The 17,115-nt window shown below is 54.4% G+C and overlaps 2 protein-coding genes across 3 annotated transcripts; both read right to left on the reverse strand.

The window, feature by feature from the left end:
- Positions 1-8,756: 8,756 nt before the first annotated feature.
- HOXB7 (homeobox B7) lies at positions 8,757-12,143 on the reverse strand. Its single transcript, XM_081259574.1, has 2 exons — positions 11,693-12,143; positions 8,757-9,577 (listed from the first exon to the last, which is right to left on the reverse strand). The coding sequence occupies exons 1-2, from the start codon at positions 12,090-12,092 to the stop codon at positions 9,324-9,326; spliced, it is 654 nt and encodes a 217-aa protein (XP_081115700.1). The 5' UTR covers positions 12,093-12,143; the 3' UTR covers positions 8,757-9,323.
- A 1,633-nt stretch (positions 12,144-13,776) lies between these two features.
- On the reverse strand, positions 13,777-15,878 carry HOXB8 (homeobox B8; the record flags this gene model as incomplete). Of its 2 annotated transcripts, none has more annotated exons than XM_081259573.1 (2): positions 13,777-14,654; positions 15,455-15,878. In XM_081259573.1, the coding sequence occupies 2 exons, from the start codon at positions 15,876-15,878 to the stop codon at positions 14,350-14,352; spliced, it is 729 nt and encodes a 242-aa protein (XP_081115699.1). In that variant the 3' UTR covers positions 13,777-14,349. The 2 variants fall into 2 exon arrangements, with proteins under 2 accessions (XP_081115699.1, XP_081115698.1); XM_081259572.1 differs by having other exon boundaries at positions 13,777-14,657.
- Between the last annotated feature and the right edge of the window lie 1,237 nt (positions 15,879-17,115).

A 17,115-nucleotide genomic window follows, 5' to 3' on the forward strand; every position in this document is an offset into this window, starting at 1 on the left:
TCCTTCTTCTCCTGCTTTCTCTCTCTCTCTCCCCAACAGCACAACGCGTCCTGTTCCACCTACGCAGGGTCTGCGAAAGAGGCGTCTGTGCCTTTGAGGGAGGAGGGAGCCCTTGGATTGATACCACCCCATCCCCCAGTGATCAAATAAATACATCCCTCCCCTCCCCACGCAGAATAGGAAAAAGTTAATTGTGTTTTCAGAGAAGTTAACCCCTGCTTTGCTTGGGGTTAGGCAAGGCAGGGGTTATTCCCTCCAGGGAAGGTGGGTAAATGTCTGAATCTTGAATCTCAATCTCCTTAGAAGAGAACTAAAGGAGAAGGCTGGTTTCTCGGGGTTTGTACTAGTAGAAGGGGAGAAGAGTTCTCCACTGATCAGCATTGTTTTCAGAAAGCGAGAAGCAAAGAAGAAGAAACCCTCTCCTTCCCAGGTTTTGAAAAACGTTTTTCCTGTTTCTCAGATCTACTCCATCTCCTCCAAGCCTGGGTTTATTATTCCTGCTTCTCTGCAACTCTTATGGTCTGAGAGACAGGCCAGAGCCTGCTGCCCAGAGGACCCAGAAGGCCGGGAAATGGGAGCAGGGTCTGAGGCTAAGCTTCTCCCTCTGGCTGTGCAGCTAGGCTAGGAGCTTCTGGGAAGGCTACCGCTGCCGCTGCCCAAGACATCTTGCCTGGTTCTAGTATGTACTGCTTGCTCTTGGCACAGGAAGGGGCACCGGGAAGAGGGGGATAGGGAGAGGAGGGGTGAAATGCATCCTCCAACCTAGGTTGTCTGATCCCTATCCTGCCTGCAACCCTCCCTCCACCCCACCTCCTACCCCAAAAGACATTAGAATATACTGGGCTATAGATTCTTAGGAATCAAAGGTGTTTCAGTAAGTCTGGGTTCAGGGAAGAAATTGTTCCCCCCTCCGGTTCTGGGTCCTCAAACCCTCCTGATATTGGAGACAATCAGAGACCACTGGGAAGAGAGGAGCCCTTGCTCCTTTTCCAGGTCTCTCCAGAAGCTGGCAGTTCTTTTTAAAATTAATCCTTTCTCAAGACTTGGTTTTTGTTTAGTTTTATAAGGAGGGAGGGGGGTTGGGTCCTCCTGGGGTTGCAGCAGGCAGCTTACAACTATCATTCTATCATTCCGTATCCCCTCTCCAGATGCTCACTAGCCTTCTGTTTGTCTCTCAGCATCTCTACAATCCCTACCACGTCTCATGTTTGTATCACCAGCTTGCTGCCTACAAGCTTTGGTGTGAGAGAGTGTGTACATCTCTGACTCTCTCTCTCTCTCATCTAAGGAAAATGAGCATTGGAGGCAGGCTGGAAGACTCAGCCATGGTGTATTTTCAACATTCCAATGTGCACGTGGAGACCGGGCATGAAGGGTGGCAGCCTTTGGACCTGGGGCCAGGAATGGGCCAGGGTGGGGGACAAAAGCTGATGGTGAAGGGGCTGGGCTGACCCTTCTCTGACTTGTTCTTTGGGCTCCTTTTTATGAGACAGTTCTGCCCACTGAAGATGGCACAAGACATTAGGAAAAGAGGTAGAGGGCTGAAGTTGGTGACCAAGGGTGGGAACTTGGTTGCTTGCAAAGTGGCCTCCAAGGCTCCCTGAACTCAGGACAACTTCTGGGCTGCAACTTCATGGCTAAGTGGCTATTCCCAGTTGTCCCATCAACCACTTCATAGCCCAACTCTTTAGGGGGTTTTGTCAAGATTTACGAAAATAAACTCAAGCTTCCTAATGATGGAGAGTCATAAGTGCTCGAATCCAGCTGTGGTTAGGCCCACTCCTGGAGAGGAATGGGGAACATTTGGGCTGGAGGAGCAAGGTGGGGAGAGTGCCTTGTGTACCTTCCTCCTCCTTGCTACTGAGGCGGGGCCTTGGGCCTCAGCCCTCTGTGCCTCTTCTCTGGCCACAATGTCCTCATCTAGGACTGGATGGTGTGGGCTTTTCCATGAAGCCTGGATAACATAAGATTTGGTGAGGGAGGAAGTCTTCCCCTGTGATAGAAACACGAGGATAATCGCCTTATCCTTAGAGTCATAGCCCCAAATTAACCTCACCTCTGCAGGTTGCCTGTCGTGAGATGGAGCCGCAAAGGCAGAGCCTGGGCGCCTGGAGTCCGGCATGAAAGGAAATAGCGCCTCATCGCTCTTATCTAAGCCCAGAGGTATTTATGAGCGTTTATTCGTCTGATCCGTTTGTTTGGGAGAAAGAGCAGGCAGGCAGGGCCGGGCCAGAGGCCGCCTGGCTTCTGGAGCCAGATCTCTATGAATCTGTCTGTGGTTCGGTCCACTGCCGTCTGTCTGTCTCCAAGGGGGAATATGTAAATACACAGTGGGCACAGCCATCGGCAGGTCTGGGGTGTCTCCCCCTGCTCAACGAGGAAGTGTGTGTATGGAGAGGTGGATATAAATGTGTACTAAGTCTTGAGTACACGACAGAAGGGTTGCATAGAAATCCCACAGGCAGGATTTATAATTGTAATTTTCTGAGCTGTGACCCTGTGGTCCTGTGGACGTACACACATTCCAGCTCCCAGGGAAAAGTCTAAGCTGTGTTCAGCTCTGGAGTAAAATTCTCCTGCACCGGTAATCTCAGGGAGGATATTTGCCAGTAGGTGTGTGGAGGGGAGGGGATTGAGACATTGTCCAGGCTTCCCACTTCCTCTCAGCTGCAAAGCTCCCCCCACCCCCAGCTCTTAGGACTGTGGGCACCTTCCCCCACCCCACTCCCAACTGTGATTGGGGTGGGGTGAATTCAAGCATCTCAACCCAGTTCTTCCCCTAGACTCTGTGATTCTGTGGTTTTGGGGAACACAAATGTTCCCAGAGGGAGCAGTGTGGCCTCTCCCACTCTTTGAGAGCTGTTCAGAGAGAACATTGCCTTAAAATTGGCCGGTCTAAAGCACAGTACAAAGACATTTCCATTATGCAAATGAACGGCATCTTCTCTGATGGAGCGGGGAGCAGTGGCAGCTCAGCTCCCTCTCCCCAGGTCCTTGGGCACCCTAAGAGCCCTTAAGGGTTTCAATCCTCTATACCAGCCGCCTTACCCTCCCCATCTGTCCTTCGGATTGTCCACAAGAAAAAAACCTCCGAGGGGCCCAAAACCTTCAGAGAGCGCTCCCTCGGGGCCTCCGGCACTGGGCCGGGCCTTCTAGCCGCCAGAAAGTCACTCTCTGCTGAAGAGCTGAAAGGGCTGCTCCTGCGGCCCAGACTCGCGAGGCGCCAAAGGCTCCGGGCCGCAGCCCCCGCGTTTGCCCCCAGTACCGCTGGGGCCCTCGACCTCGGCAGCTCCGGGCCAGACCCTAGTAACACCTCGGCCTGCCTGGCACCGTAGGCAATTTCCTGGAGCCCCCGCCCAGGAACTGGGCCCACAGCACCTTGAAAGGAGCGGCCAGAGCTTCCTCCTGCGGCTTGAAAGCCCGAGCTAATCAGTAACCCGTGAAACAGGGGCCAATATTCAAACTCGGCGGCAGCGGCGCGTACCCCCGCCCTCGCCACCCGCTTCTGGGAAAGCAGTCGGCTTAAGTGGGTATGAAGGGTCCGGCAGGAACGGAAATTACAATGGTTGGGTTCCTTACTGATTGATCCCCACTCCCACTCCCCGTTTTTTCCCAAATCATATTTGTGTTGATTTCGCTTGAAATGATCGGGAATAGGGAAGGTGACCCACACTCACTTGCAAGACACCAGCAGTTTCCAGAAAACTCGGCTCAATTCCTTCACCACAGGCTCAAATGGCCAAGAAACTGTCAAGACCCACCACCAAACCCGGAGAACACAGACTCGGTTTGTCTTTTGACAACCGAGTGGAACTGCCCGGGCCAGCGCCTCCCCTGCGGGACCCCTCCCTTAGCCGAAAAGAAAACCAAATAAACCTTGAACAGCCTTGGCCTCGGATCTCCCTAGCGGCCCTGGTGATCCCCTCTTGAGCTTGGAGGGGTATAGCAGGGAGAGGGCTCTCGACTCTGATCCCCCAATCCTTTGATTCAGGGCCCCCTGCCCGCGGGATGAAGTATTAGTCCTTTTAAAATATGCCCTAGAATAAGCCGCTTCCCTCAGCCAGCCGCCAGGTTTGGAGCTGGGATGAGGCTGACAAGGGGGAGGGGACACTTGTTCTCCAATTCACACGCGGGCAGGCGGGAACCAAGATCCAGCGGAAAGCGTCAATCTGGGCCGACGTCCCCAGAATCCCGCCGAACCAGAGCGGCGGGGGCTCCAGTCGTCGGGCATGGTTCAGGCAGTGTCGCGGGGCATTCGGTGCCGAAGCCGCATGTCTCCAAACGGACGGTAGATGGCAGCAAACCGCATAATTTGGGTCAGAGCAAACTAAGGGATGATTTATACCCCGCCAAGACTACAGGAGAAAAAGACCTTTAGTCTGGGTGGGTTTGGGGAATTTTTCCTTTGAGAATAGGCTCTTAGTGCCGTGGGTGCTGGCCGAGAACTTCTCTCGCTACGCAGCCGAGGAGTCCCTTCAGGCACCCATTCCGGGCCTGCTTCGAGGGCATCTACCTGTGCCTCCAGGGGCCCCCCCTCCAGCGCCACAAGTGGCTGCTTCTCTCTTCTCAAGCTCAGGATTGAGAGGGCCAATATCCCCCTACACACATCCAGACCCCCAAACCCCTGGGCAACCAGAGGCCCGAGGCTGAATGCTCTGCATCTGGTCTTTAAAAAGAGGAAGGCAATCACCTATTCCTGCAAACCCAACTAAATCACAGTCTCTCCTGCCCTCCGCGCCCTAAGTCCCTTATCTGTCGTCTGGCAGCTTCCCCAGAAGCCCTCTCTATTTTTAAGTCCTAACCTAGCGACTTGTGCCTTTTTCAACCCCACCAGCGGTTCTTCTCCCCCCTACCCCCGCCCCCGGAGGCCTGGCTGGGGAATGAAATCAGGCGCCGGAGGGACAGGATTAGCTGTCTGAGCTCAGTGCCAGGCAGCTTTCTGGTCCGGACACCATGAGGTCCCCTAATGGGATTTTCCTTTAATTTTATTCTTCTCTTTTTTGTTTTTGATTCTCTCTTTTGTTTACATGCCTAAAACAACGTGTTAAACAGCTTCTTCACAATCACCACATTTGGATCTAGGAAAGTTTGAAATGTTTCCACATCAAGACACACACGGCAATTTTCTCCTCCATCGAAATCCATACCAATAAAACACAAGTAATAGAACCAATATTGCACAGAAATCAACACGCTGTAACCTACCGCCTTAAAAACCACAAAATTGTCTCCCTGCAGAGCGAGGCTGCCTCCTGCGGGAGTGGCGAAAGACCTGGGCATTTTCAGGCACGCTTCCTGGGAGGTCTCCCTCGATTTGGGTGCCTCCACCCACAGCCCTTTAATTTCAGAAATATCTCCGAAGGGAGATAATGAGTATTTCTCTGTGAATTGTTCTTTCTGTGTCTCTCTAGACGCCGCCTCGCCCTCGCTGGCCTCTGCGGAGATTCCAGGCCCCCCAGAGACCAGGACGTCCCTCAGCGCCACCGCCCCTCGTGCCAGTGCTGCCGGGAAACCACCGATACCCGATACCCGATACCCGCACCGGGCAAGAGAACTGCGCGGGGGCAATTGGGGGAGGCCGGAACAAGAGAAGGATGGTGGAGGGGGAGGGGGCGCAAACCCACAGAGGCCGTCGCAACCGGCTTCTGCCGGCGTCCCGAAGCCCAGACAGCCCCATCCTCTCTTTTGCAGTCCTCTCACTTAAACCTCTCCTCCCAGCTTAAAAAGGCGACTTAGAGCTCGCCTCCGTGGCCCCTTTCGGTTCCTCCTCCCGTCTCCCTGCCCTGCTCCCCCTCCAGGAAGCAGCCACCCCTCTCTCGGCCACCGAATGTCCTGAGAAGCTTCTCTCTGCAGCGCCCTAAGGTGGGGTTCAGCCCCGTCTAGGTGGGGGGGAAGAGAGAGACAAACCCAAGCCCCACCCCTATAAAATCGATACAAAAGAATGAGAAGAAATTGTAGAATCTCCCTTACCTTTGCAGAGCTTGGGATTTCTTTCCTCCGATTGAAGGGGGTGGAGAGAAAGGAAAGAAAAAAGAGAGAGAGAGAGAGAGAGAGAGAGCGTTCGGTTTCTTCTTCATCTTCCAGATAATATTGTCCCAACCTGAGAGCCGTTGCTTCCCCTTCTCTGACTTGGGAAGAGAGGGTGTTCGCTTTTCTGGTATTTGCATAGAAAATGGAGTAAGTTCTGGCTTTGAAAAATGGTATCAGGCTGCAGTCCTGGGCAGATTGTCCATTTACCCTCCATGATGACTAAAATCCCAGATCAGCAAGCAAATTAACTTAGAAATTAAAATTATTTTTGGTTTTCTCTTTTGTGTAATTCCCACCCCTCCTTCCCTCTCTCTCTCTCTCTCTCCCTCTCTCTTCTTTCCTCTCCCCCTCGCTTTTCCTCTCTCTCTTTTGCTTTATCGAGCTGATACTGAAGTATAAAAATATCAAGAGGCTGGAGCCCTGAAGGGCGACAGTGCTCCGACCTAGGTGTGGTGTCCAAAAGAATGCTGCATTATAACCACCAGGGAAATGATAAAAAGTTCATGTTCACGATCGCCCGGCCACATGACCGGCGCTGGCCAATCGCTGGATTCAACCACTCATAAACTTCTATCACAAAGTTGTAAATTTTCATAAAACAACAAGGAATTTATTGCATTTCTTCATGGCTGCTCCACCAGCAACGCTTTTCTCAGTCGCCATCTTCTTTTCTTCTCCTTCTCGATTTTTGGGGAAACCCCAATCTGAGAAGGGGTGCGATTTGGGGTGTGGGGAATCAGGCGGAGGAGGCACAAGCTGGCAGGGGGGTTCTTTTTGGAGCCTCCCTATTCTCACAGGAGTTCTGTCCCCCTTTTCTAGTAAAAATTCACCCCAAAACCTCCACACAGGGACCATTCTAAGGCAATCTGGGGGTGAGTTAGGAGCAGCAGCTAGTGTCCAGAGTTACCACTTGCATCAGGGCAAAATGAAAGCTTCAGTGCCCCCTTTTCCACCTCTGAATGCCCCCCTCACTCCGAGCACTATAGATGGCGGGAACCCCACCTGTGAAGCTTGTAGCACTGCCAGTGTGGGGCCCTAGATCTCCTAGGGCCTACTTTTTGCCCCAAAGAGGCTAATGGGGGCCAAGGCGGACACTCTAGCCACTGGATGCTTGCCTCCGCACCCCAGAAATTCGAGGAGGGTAAAGCCGGACCCTTGACTCTCCCACCCAAATGCCCACACGCCCAGGTTCCCAGGGACAACTCCCTGTGCTCTGCGGGGGGGTGGGGGGGTGGGGTTCCTGCGGTCGTTAATGAGGGAACTGAAGGCTTAGGAGCCTTTTACTGACAAATTCAGATTAAACAGATCCTCCTACAACACGCTTCCTTCCAACCCTCTTCCTCTTCTTTGTTCCGACGCCCAATCTTTAAATTTAAATAATCCAGGGTTTATAATCGAAAAGATACTAAAAATCAACTCCGCAGGTCTAGCTACATAGGCACCATCCTCTGGGTATTTATCCCTCAATCAAGGGGGTGTTTTGGAGACAAACAACAACCCAGATTCACCCCAGGCTTCCCAAGTCCCCTGAAATATGCCCGAATTTTGAATTGAGCTACCAGCGCCCAAACGCAGGAAAGGAAATAACCTCCCACACACACAAGTGTTTTTCTTTTTTCTCTTTCTCTGTACTCCGGAGAAGATTCCAGGTTGCCGGCAGCGCGGACAGCGGGCAGAAAGGCTCAGAGCAGCAGGGATGCGGCCACAGCAGCCGGGTAGTTTGCACCGCTCAGCTCCTCGCTATGGGCGCTCATTTTCTTCCCCCAATTGCAAGTTTTACTTGGGCCTCTGGGTCAATTTAGAATGAGATAAATTAAAATAAATGAAAGTAAAATAAATTGCAATAAAATAACCGAATAGCTCTTGCGGAAAATGTTTGCCGACCGAGCGGAAAGCCAGGAGCATCCTGACGTTGGAGGCCTGGGCGGCCGGGAGGCTTTTGCTCGCCGGCCTGGCCTCTGCCCAACGCCGCCCGCCCGCCGGCGCGAGAAGGGGGAGTGGATTTGGGTGGTCACCTTCCCTTTCCTTCCGCTCCTTCTTCGCTCGAGGCCTAGCACTTCACATTTCAGCTCTATATTTGTGCCTCGGCGGCGGCGCTGAGCCACAGCCTGGTGTGAAGGCCTGAATGAGGAAGAGTTTGTGGAACTGTGGGGGGTTTGTTTTTTGTTTTGTTTTGTGAATGTGTGCGACTGGGCATGTGGACTCGAGGACGTGTTTCCTTGGGGGCAAATATGAATCTGTGTGTTTTATGAGCCAATGTGTGAGTGTACCCTGGTATGTATAAATGTGTGAGTATGAATGTGGGTTTACTTGTGTGAGTGAATGTGAATACTATGTGTTCTGGGCAGGGTTTGGGATGTGTGAATGCCTGTATGTTTATTTGTGAACATATGAATATGGATGTTTGTGACTGTGTGTGACAATGTATATATTTATTTATGTGCAGTGTCAGCCTGTAAATAGGTGTGGTTGGGTGCATGTGTGCGTCAATATGTGTAAAAAAATGTAAAGGGAATGTGTGTGTGTGTGGTATCTGAGGTTCACTAGTTGGCAGCCCCCAGAGCAAGGGGCACAAGAAAAAAGAGCAGGCCCCAGCACAGAAAGAAACGGGCCAGCAGCAGAAATTGGAGCAAATGGGTGCTGGGATGCATGACTCTCCCTCACCCCCTCCCAGCCTTAGGGAGACACAGAAAATAGGGGATCTGTTTATTTTTAATTGCTTTTATTTCTCCATCCTTCAGATACACATAGAATGCAAAGAGGATCACAGGGGCTGGTGGGAGCAAGGAGCAGCGAGCAGGCCAGGTGCACAGAGGGGACACTTGAGCTAGTTGGTGGGTCCTTGGGGCTCCCGAAGGCCCCTTCAGTGCCGCTACTGGGAAGGGGGGGTTGCTCAGGAAGCCGGGGAACCACACATGTTATTCCAGACCCACAGACCACATAGACAGCGTCAAAGATGGGGCTTACAAAACAGCAAGATTTTACCAAAGACCTTAACAATTAGCGACATAGAAAAGGGGAGGCAAATTCCAGAAAGCTACAGAACAGGTAGATGACGTCCTTCCCATACTGTACAAAACAAACCTGATGGACTTTCCTATAGGTAGTATTTTTTTTCAGTGTTAAGAAACCAAAATTTCACCTTCTCTCCTTAAAAAAAATTAACTGCTTTCTATTTAAATAGTTTTCTTTTCCTCCCTATTTGACTTGAGTTTCCTGGTTCAGTTCCCAGAGCTGGGTTTCTCTCTCTCTTTCCCTTTTTCGTCTCTCTTCCTCTGCCCTTTCTCTGTCCCTCACTCTTCCTCGTCCTCCTCCGCCTCGGCCTTGTCCTGCCTGGTGGCCCCGGGGCCCGCTGTCTTGTTCTCTTTTTTCCACTTCATGCGGCGGTTCTGGAACCAGATCTTGATCTGTCTTTCGGTGAGGCACAGCGCGTGCGCGATCTCGATGCGCCGCCGCCGCGTCAGGTAGCGATTGTAGTGAAACTCCTTCTCCAGCTCCAGGGTCTGATAGCGGGTATAGGTCTGGCGACCTCGCTTGCGGTCGGTCCCTGCGCAGGTTATTTGCAGGAGAAAAATGAGTGAGTGAGGAACGAGCCACGGGAGTGCTCACCTCGCTCTTGGACCCTGTATGCGGTTTGGCATCGGGGGTTGGGAAAGCCTATTTCCCATGACATCAAATCGTCACTATCCATACCCCAGCCTACGCCTGCCATCTTTCCTCAACGTGCAGACCTTTCTACAGGCCTCCCACGGCAAACACTCCCATCTTCCACCCAGGAAGTCTTCTAGCCTAGGGCTTCTGAACACAAGGTCTAACCTGCTGGCTCTTGAACGCCCTGTGCCTAAAGGGGTGTATGTGGGTGAAAGGCAGTTAATCCTCCGGGACCAGGAACCCCAAGTCTCCCCTTTTGCATGCTGACTCTGATGGTCTTTCGGGGTACAGGACAACAGAAACCATGCAAGTGACCCTGGAGTGGGACTCTAGGCCTGGCCTGAGGGCTTTTCCCAAAAAGAAAAGGAGACAAAGAGCCTCACAGGTCCAGTCTCCCTCCTCCCCCAGCCTGTTGTGGAATGAGGAGGAGGTGAGAGTTTGCAGATTTCCTTGGAGCGTGGAGTCAGTTGGAGAGCAACTGCCTTCTGATGACTATTTTCCCGTGAGTGGCTGAGGTGCAGACAGGGCCAGGCTGTCCTGCCTGCCCACCTGCCCAGACAACCCCGCCCTCCAAAGCAATCTGTGGGCCTCCAGGCCTCCTCAGAGGGAGAGGAGAGTCAGCAGCCTGGGTTGGAGTAGAACATTCAGCATCTGGCGGTGGGGGCTGAAGGGCAGGGAAGAGCTTCCCAGGTTAGGCCCCAAACCCCGAGGAGGCTTGGGGGAGGTGCTGGTGCCAGCCCTCCTAGGAAGGAGACAGTGGGAGGAGGGGCTAGGGGCCCTAATTTCAAGTCAGATAAAAGCCAAGCTGAAATGTTTATGAGCAGAAAAATTGGGGCTTTAATAAATCAGCTGGAAAGGCAGTTGAATTATGAAGCAGGTAATGGGGACCGTGACCACTAATACTGAAAGTGTAAGAGCTGGGCTCTCCTGGCCCTCAACCCTGGCTGGATTGGGAGCCTCCGAACACAAGTCTTGGGTCTTCTGGACCTTGAGATTGGCCTCTGAGTCCAGGACAACATTATGAAGAATGTCTGGGACAGGCTTGCCAGGAGACCCCACGGAGCCCCTGGTCTCTTGGGGTTCCTGCAGCAGCTTCCTCGGTGGCCTGCGCTCTCTAACTCTTAATTTGACTCTTTGGAGTCCTAGCCTCTCACCCAAGAGGACCTCCACCCTTCTGGAACGACACTTGCAAACTAGTCGGCCGCTTCTCCAGGGGTGCTAGGAAGGGCACCTGAGGAAGGCAGCTGTACTCCCCTGAGGCCTCCGCTCCTTTCTCTAGCTCTCCTGCCTCCCCCTTCCCAAGTTTACTGGGGGTCAGGAGCCTGCTCTCTCTTGGCCTCAGCCCCCCTCTCACCACCTGCCGCTCTGGCTCTGTGTCCCTGGCTGAATCCTCATCACCTCTCACACCCCCTCCTCCCGCCAGGCCTCTAGAGCCCACCTCTAATTGTCCAGAAGGGAATAATGGGGGAGCGGGGTTGGCTGGGAAGAAAGGGGGAGGGGAGAACTGCTCAGCGCTGCAGCCCCCTCCCCTAGACCTTATCCAAGCTGGGGCTGGGGGACACACCCAGAGCTGAGATCCCCGGCTGGGGAAGGGAGAAGGGAGGGGGGAGACCCTAATGGCTATTCTCTGCAAACCCCAGTCTTCCTCCGCAAGACAAACGGCCTCCTCTCCAGCCCGTGCCGGCGCGGCTGATAAATATTTAAAGCTAAAAGGCCGGGAGGAAGGGTGGGGGGGTGGGTGGGCTGGGGGCTCAGAGCGCCGCGGCGTCGGCGGAGAGGGATCCGCTAGGGAAGCAGAGCGAGCCTGAGAGCACCAAGCAAAAACGGGAATGGGGGCGGCGCGCCGGGTCGCGGCTCGGGGTGGGGGGCCGCGTCCCCAGGGCCGACCTCCTACCAGGAGCACTCTGGACACGGAGAGGGGCACTTGGCCGGGAAGGGGGCGCCTTCCGGGGAATGTGCCCGGGCCACTGCGGCTCGGTACCGCTCGGGACTGCTCGGTGCGCGGCGTTACCTGAGCTTCGCATCCAAGGGTAGATCCGGAAGTTACTCTCGGCCGCCAAGTCCGAGTCCCTCTGCTCCTTGGCGCCCGCCGCCTTGGCAGAGTCGCCGGGACACACCCCGGAGAGGTTCTGCTCAAAGGGTGCGCAGTGCATGTTGAAGGAACTCGGCTCGAGCCCGTAGCCGGCCGCGTAGACGCCGGCTGCACTCTGGCCCGCCATGCCCCCCCCGCCGGGGTACAAGCCCTGCATCGAGGCGGCGAAGGAAGCGCCCGAACCCGCTCCATAGCCCGGGCGCTGGGGGTTGGAAGCAAACGCACAAGAAGTTTGTTCGGGGAAGGCTCCGGTAGCGAAAACCGAACTTGCGGCTGGATATTTAGAAAATAAAGCATTCGCATAATACAATGAACTCATAATTTGGCCGGATGATTTGTAGGCAGGGACGTTTTAGTGTCGGTTTTACGAGATTCCTTGATATATTACAGAATTAGAGTCCAGATTTACACCAAAAAGGACCCCCTTTTTCCTCTCTGGACCACGTGACCCCGCCCACGTGACGTCCCCTCTGCCAATAGCCGGGCAGCCTCCCCACGGCTCCCGGTAATGTGGAAAAAATTGTGTGGCGTTGGATTTATAAAATATGATCAATAATGAATGAGAAAACCAGGCCCTGTGGATTAGGGCTGGGGGCTCAAGGGCCGCTGTCGACCCCCGTGGGCTGGAGGCAGCTTGCAGGCGAGATTTGGGGAAGAAGGGATTGAGTGGAAGGGAAAATAAATAACCTCCGAGAGCGATCCTTGTTGTCACCCTCTCCTCCCCAGCCCGTTACCCAGCCAGAAACAAACGCAGGGATTGCATACAACCGGGTGAGTGGGTGGGTGGGGGCAGGCCAGGTCTTTATTAATACGGACCGCTTCAGCCTGGCTGGGCCTTTGGAGGAACTTGGTCCGGAATTGGTCCGTTTCTCCCGAGGTAAGGAGCGAGGTGAGCCTGGCCTCAAGGCTCGCTCTCTCCCTCTCTCTCTGCCCCAGACGGGCAGGGACGGAGTGAGGTTTCCTGGGTGCTCCCAGAGGCGCGGAATCCAGCCCACGGGCGTTGGATGCTGCGGTTTCTGGTGGCTAAAAAAAAAAAAAAAAAAGGTTTGAAAATTTAAAAAGGAAGGGGGTGGGGTGGGTGGGAAGAGAAAGGAAGGGAGGAGGGTGGCCCGGTATGCTGCTCTCCTGGTTCCCGGAGGCGGATGCCTCAGTCGAGCGTGGCTGCTGGAGAAGCAGAGGGAGCGAAGGAAGGAAGGCGGCGAGCCACCACCTCGGAGCTGGGCGAAGGTGGCCAAGTCCCAGAAAGGGAGAGGCAGGGAAGAGCATCTCCCTTCTCCTGCTCCCCCCCACCACGAGAGTACGAAAAAAAATTAAACATTTTTTTTATTTTTCAGCTTGTTCAGCAGCTCCGCACTCCACCTCTACCCCCGCGCACACACACACACAGAGGAGAGGGCACACAAAAACAAAGGGGGAGGTTGGGGGGATAAAGCCACCAGCCCAGGCGCAACTCTCCAGCATGGCCTGGGCGCGGGGGTCTCCGGGGCCGGCAGCCTCGGAACGCGGAGGGGGAGGGGGTTTCTCTCGTCTCCCCTCCCTCGTTCGTCTCTCCTCCAATCACGCGCAGCCGCCTCCCTCACCCCCTGCGCCCCTGGGCCAAGGGACTCGCACCACCTGCCTCCAGCCCCCGCCCCCTCCGCTGCGCGGCCAGGCGGACGCAGGAGCCCGGTGACCGGCTCCCCCCCTCCTCAGCTCTGCAAGGCGCCGGGAGCAAATGAGGAGCGCGGACCGGGCAAGTCTCGGGTTCTCGCTTGTAAACTTTATTGTAACTCTTCCGCCCTTTTCAGGCGCAGACAACAGAACAAAGTATAGAGGAACAACAAAATATATAATTAGCCCTCCCGCCCCCCAATAAAGCAATTCACGGATACAGGATACATTCTCTTCACAGTAAACCTAAGAACACTTTAAACAATTGCCCACAGCGCGCATGCTAACTAAAGTAACCTCTTTTGAGAAACACTTAAGACGAAATTGTCAAACCAAAGCGGGGGGGGGGAGGAAAAGAGAGAAGCCAGAGAAAGCCAGCGAGCTAGAGAGGGCAGCGGGGAGGGGGGTGGGAGGGGAAATGAGGACGAGGTGAGGGTGAGAGAGAGAGAGAGAGAGAGAGAGAGAGAGAGGGAGACAGAAAGAATTACGGCGTGAATAGGCAGTTTCATGTTGTTGGGAGAACTTAGCAGAAATCGGTACCTCGCTCATTACAAAGAAGCACGTTCAAAGGAAAAAAGACCATTGCACAAGGAGGCTTTTTACACGGGGCAGGGGCGTGGGGGTGGGGCTCAGCCAGGCCGCAGCCGCTCACCCTAGCAGGGAGAGGGAGTCCTTGCTTAAAATCCTTTTCTTTCCCCCCCGGCCCCCAAGAGAGGGGAAGGAGATCCACGGTAGCTCACACACAGAAGCTATTACGAGAAACTACCACTAGCGGGGACTGGCGCGGCGGGGACGCTGCGGTGGGAGGCCAGGCTCCGGGCCCCGCTCGCGGGGCCAGAGCTCTCGGGCGGGGGCGGGCGACGGCAGCGCAGTCGGGTGACACGCGGAGGCAGGGCAGCCGCGGCCCTGGCAGTCCCAGCTGGAGCCTACTTCTTGTCGCCCTTCTGCGCGTCGCCCTCGTCCGCCGCCTCCGGGGCCCGCTCCAGCTTCTGTTTCTCCAGCTCCTCCTGCTCGCATTTGCTGCTGGGGAACTTGTCTTTGTTGTTCTCTTTTTTCCACTTCATCCTCCGGTTCTGGAACCAGATTTTGACCTGTCTCTCTGTCAGTCCCAGCGCATGCGATACCTCGATCCGCCGCTTGCGAGTCAGATAGGGATTAAATAGGAACTCCTTCTCCAGCTCCAGGGTCTGGTAGCGGCTGTAGGTCTGTCGGCCTCGCCTGCGTCCGGCGGCTGCTGGGAATGGGGGAAAGGGCGAGACGGAGGGGAGGGGAGGGTGGGGGAGGGGGCAGAGACAGAGAAGGTTGGAAGATTCGTGAACCAGCCTAGGAGACCAGTATAATAAGGGCAGGGGGCCTTCTACCCCGTGCAGGGGCGGGAGCGCTGGGAGGCCGCGGTCAGCCGAGGGGGGGCGGGTGAGGGGGATCAGACACCACTGAATCTAAGGGAGCCAGAAAGGGGAGCCTCCTCCCCTGGTAACCAGCACCAGAGAGTTGGGCGGGGGTGGTTGAATCTATTAAAAGTGCCATAAACTTTAGAAGGAAGGATGTGAAGGAGGGGGAAAAGTAAGAATAAAAAAGCCGGGATGGGGACGAATGGACCCACCTTGAAAAGCCCCCAGAGCCTCTGCCCCAGAAGAAAAGTTTCTTCAGGGTAATTAAACTATAAAGCAATTGAGAAGTGCAAGAGTTGAGCGCCCCATTCCCACCACCCTTTCTCCACTACCCCCCATAAAACAGTAAAATGGGAAAAAAGGGGAAGAAGAAAAAAAGTCAGGCAGGGTGAGGGGTTTATGGATTCAGGAAATGTCGCTTAGCGACCTTTTTCAAGGGAAACAAAAAAAGAAAGAAGGAAAGGAAGGAAGGAAGGAAGGAAGGGAGGGAGGAAGGAAGGAAGGAGAGAGGGGGAGCCTATCTGAACGGAGCAAGCAAGTCTTCCAGGGGCTGGCGGAACCGCGCCTGGCCTGCCCGGCCCCCCGTGCCGCCCTGGGCCCCGGGTCTCCCTTCCCCCCGCCGGCCCCGGCGCGAGCTCACCTTGCGGGCGCATCCAGGGGAAGAGCTGTGTGGGCGACGGGCTCTGCTCGGACCCCTCGGCCTCCTCCCCCAGGCCGCTGGCGGCGGCGAGCTTGCAGTCTGCGTACTGCACCAGGTCTGGATCCTGCGCACCGAACAGGCTCTGCCGCTGCAGCGGGTCGTAGCCGTAGAAGTTGCCCGGGTCCCCGTGGCACGCCACGGCGCACGGGTTCTGCTGATAGGGAGCCGTGGACAGCGACGACGGCCCGTGGTAGAACTCCTGGATTTGCGACGGGTGCTGGAAGCTGCCGCCGCTGCTGGGACCGTACACCACGGTGGGTCGGCCGCCCAGGTCCTGGGCGAAGCCGCAGTCATAATAATTGGGGCGCAGAGACTCCCCGGTTTTGTATTTGGAGAACAGTGAGTTGACGAAATAAGAGCTCATTTTATTGAATTTTGAGGCGGCGGCGGCGGCGGCGGCGGCTGTAGTTGGGGGCTGTTGGGGAGGGGGTGGGGAGGGGGAAAGGGAGGGAGAGAGAGAGAAAAAAACGCGGATTCGCCGGCTCCTAGTCACCCTCGCCAGGAAAGGAGAGGAAAAGGAGGAGGGGGCAAAAAGAAAAGAAAGAAAAGGCGAAGAAGATCTCGAAGCCACCACACTTTTTGTGATTTCCAGGAACAGGAAAGGACAGCGAAGCCTCCAGAAGCCTAAGCTTGCATCGCAGCCGCGGCTCGCTCGCCCTCCCCCACCCCCCCACCCCCCCAAAAAATATACCGCCACTTAAAGAGGTCCTCGCTTTACATTTCGAAGAAGGGATGCCAGTTCATAAACAGTTTTCGGTGATTTACTTCCCTGCAAATGAGTTGTTTCATATTTTGCACTGTCTTTTCATGATCATTTGCATCCATTAGAGACCCCGCATCCTATTGGCTTCTCCGTACTCCTCCCGGACAGAACGCAGAGCTAGGGTGAGAGCGAGAGAGAGCGAGCAAGAGAGAGAGCTAGAGCGAGAGAGCGCCAGGGAGTGAGGAGAGAGCGAAAAAAAAAAAAAAAAAAAAAAGGAGGGGGAAAAAAAAACACCCAGGGAGAGAGAGGGGGAGAGGGGGAGAGAGCGGGGGAGGAGAGGGGGGAGACAGAATGAATACGGATTAAATCTGTTTAACTACCTACATTAATGAGATATCTCTCGCCTCACAACAAATCAAATACCCTCGCAGACCACCCCCAAAGACTGATGTGGGGCGCACGGAAAAAACCACGCACACACATACACAACGCGCCAAGCGTAGGCACGCTGTTAATTTCGCGATTTTAACGAGGCAGTTGGAGTCTTTTTAAATGTCAGGGTCGCTTCGGAAAAATGTAAAAGAACACGGTCTAATTGCACCGAGTTTTAAAAGGTCCTATAAATGTAATTGGTATTTTAATACAAGTTATCAAATCATACAGCTTCCTCTCCTAAACATATTTTCAAACAAACGAGGTAGTCATATTTAAAGCTTTAATGATCAATTTCCTTATTATTGATAAAGGTTTAACTATCGTGTGGAGGGAATTGGCTGGGTAACCGGCCCCCAAAAACGGCTGTAAACTCTTTAACAAACTATAAAACGCAATAAAGCCGAGTCTGTTGTTGTTTATGCCGCAGCGCATAAAAGCTGTTAGCATTTTACGAGTTCTTTCC

This window comes from Mesoplodon bidens, assembly GCF_964165515.1.
Source record: "Mesoplodon bidens genome assembly, contig: HAP1_SCAFFOLD_1074, whole genome shotgun sequence".
NCBI lineage: Eukaryota > Metazoa > Chordata > Mammalia > Artiodactyla > Ziphiidae > Mesoplodon > Mesoplodon bidens.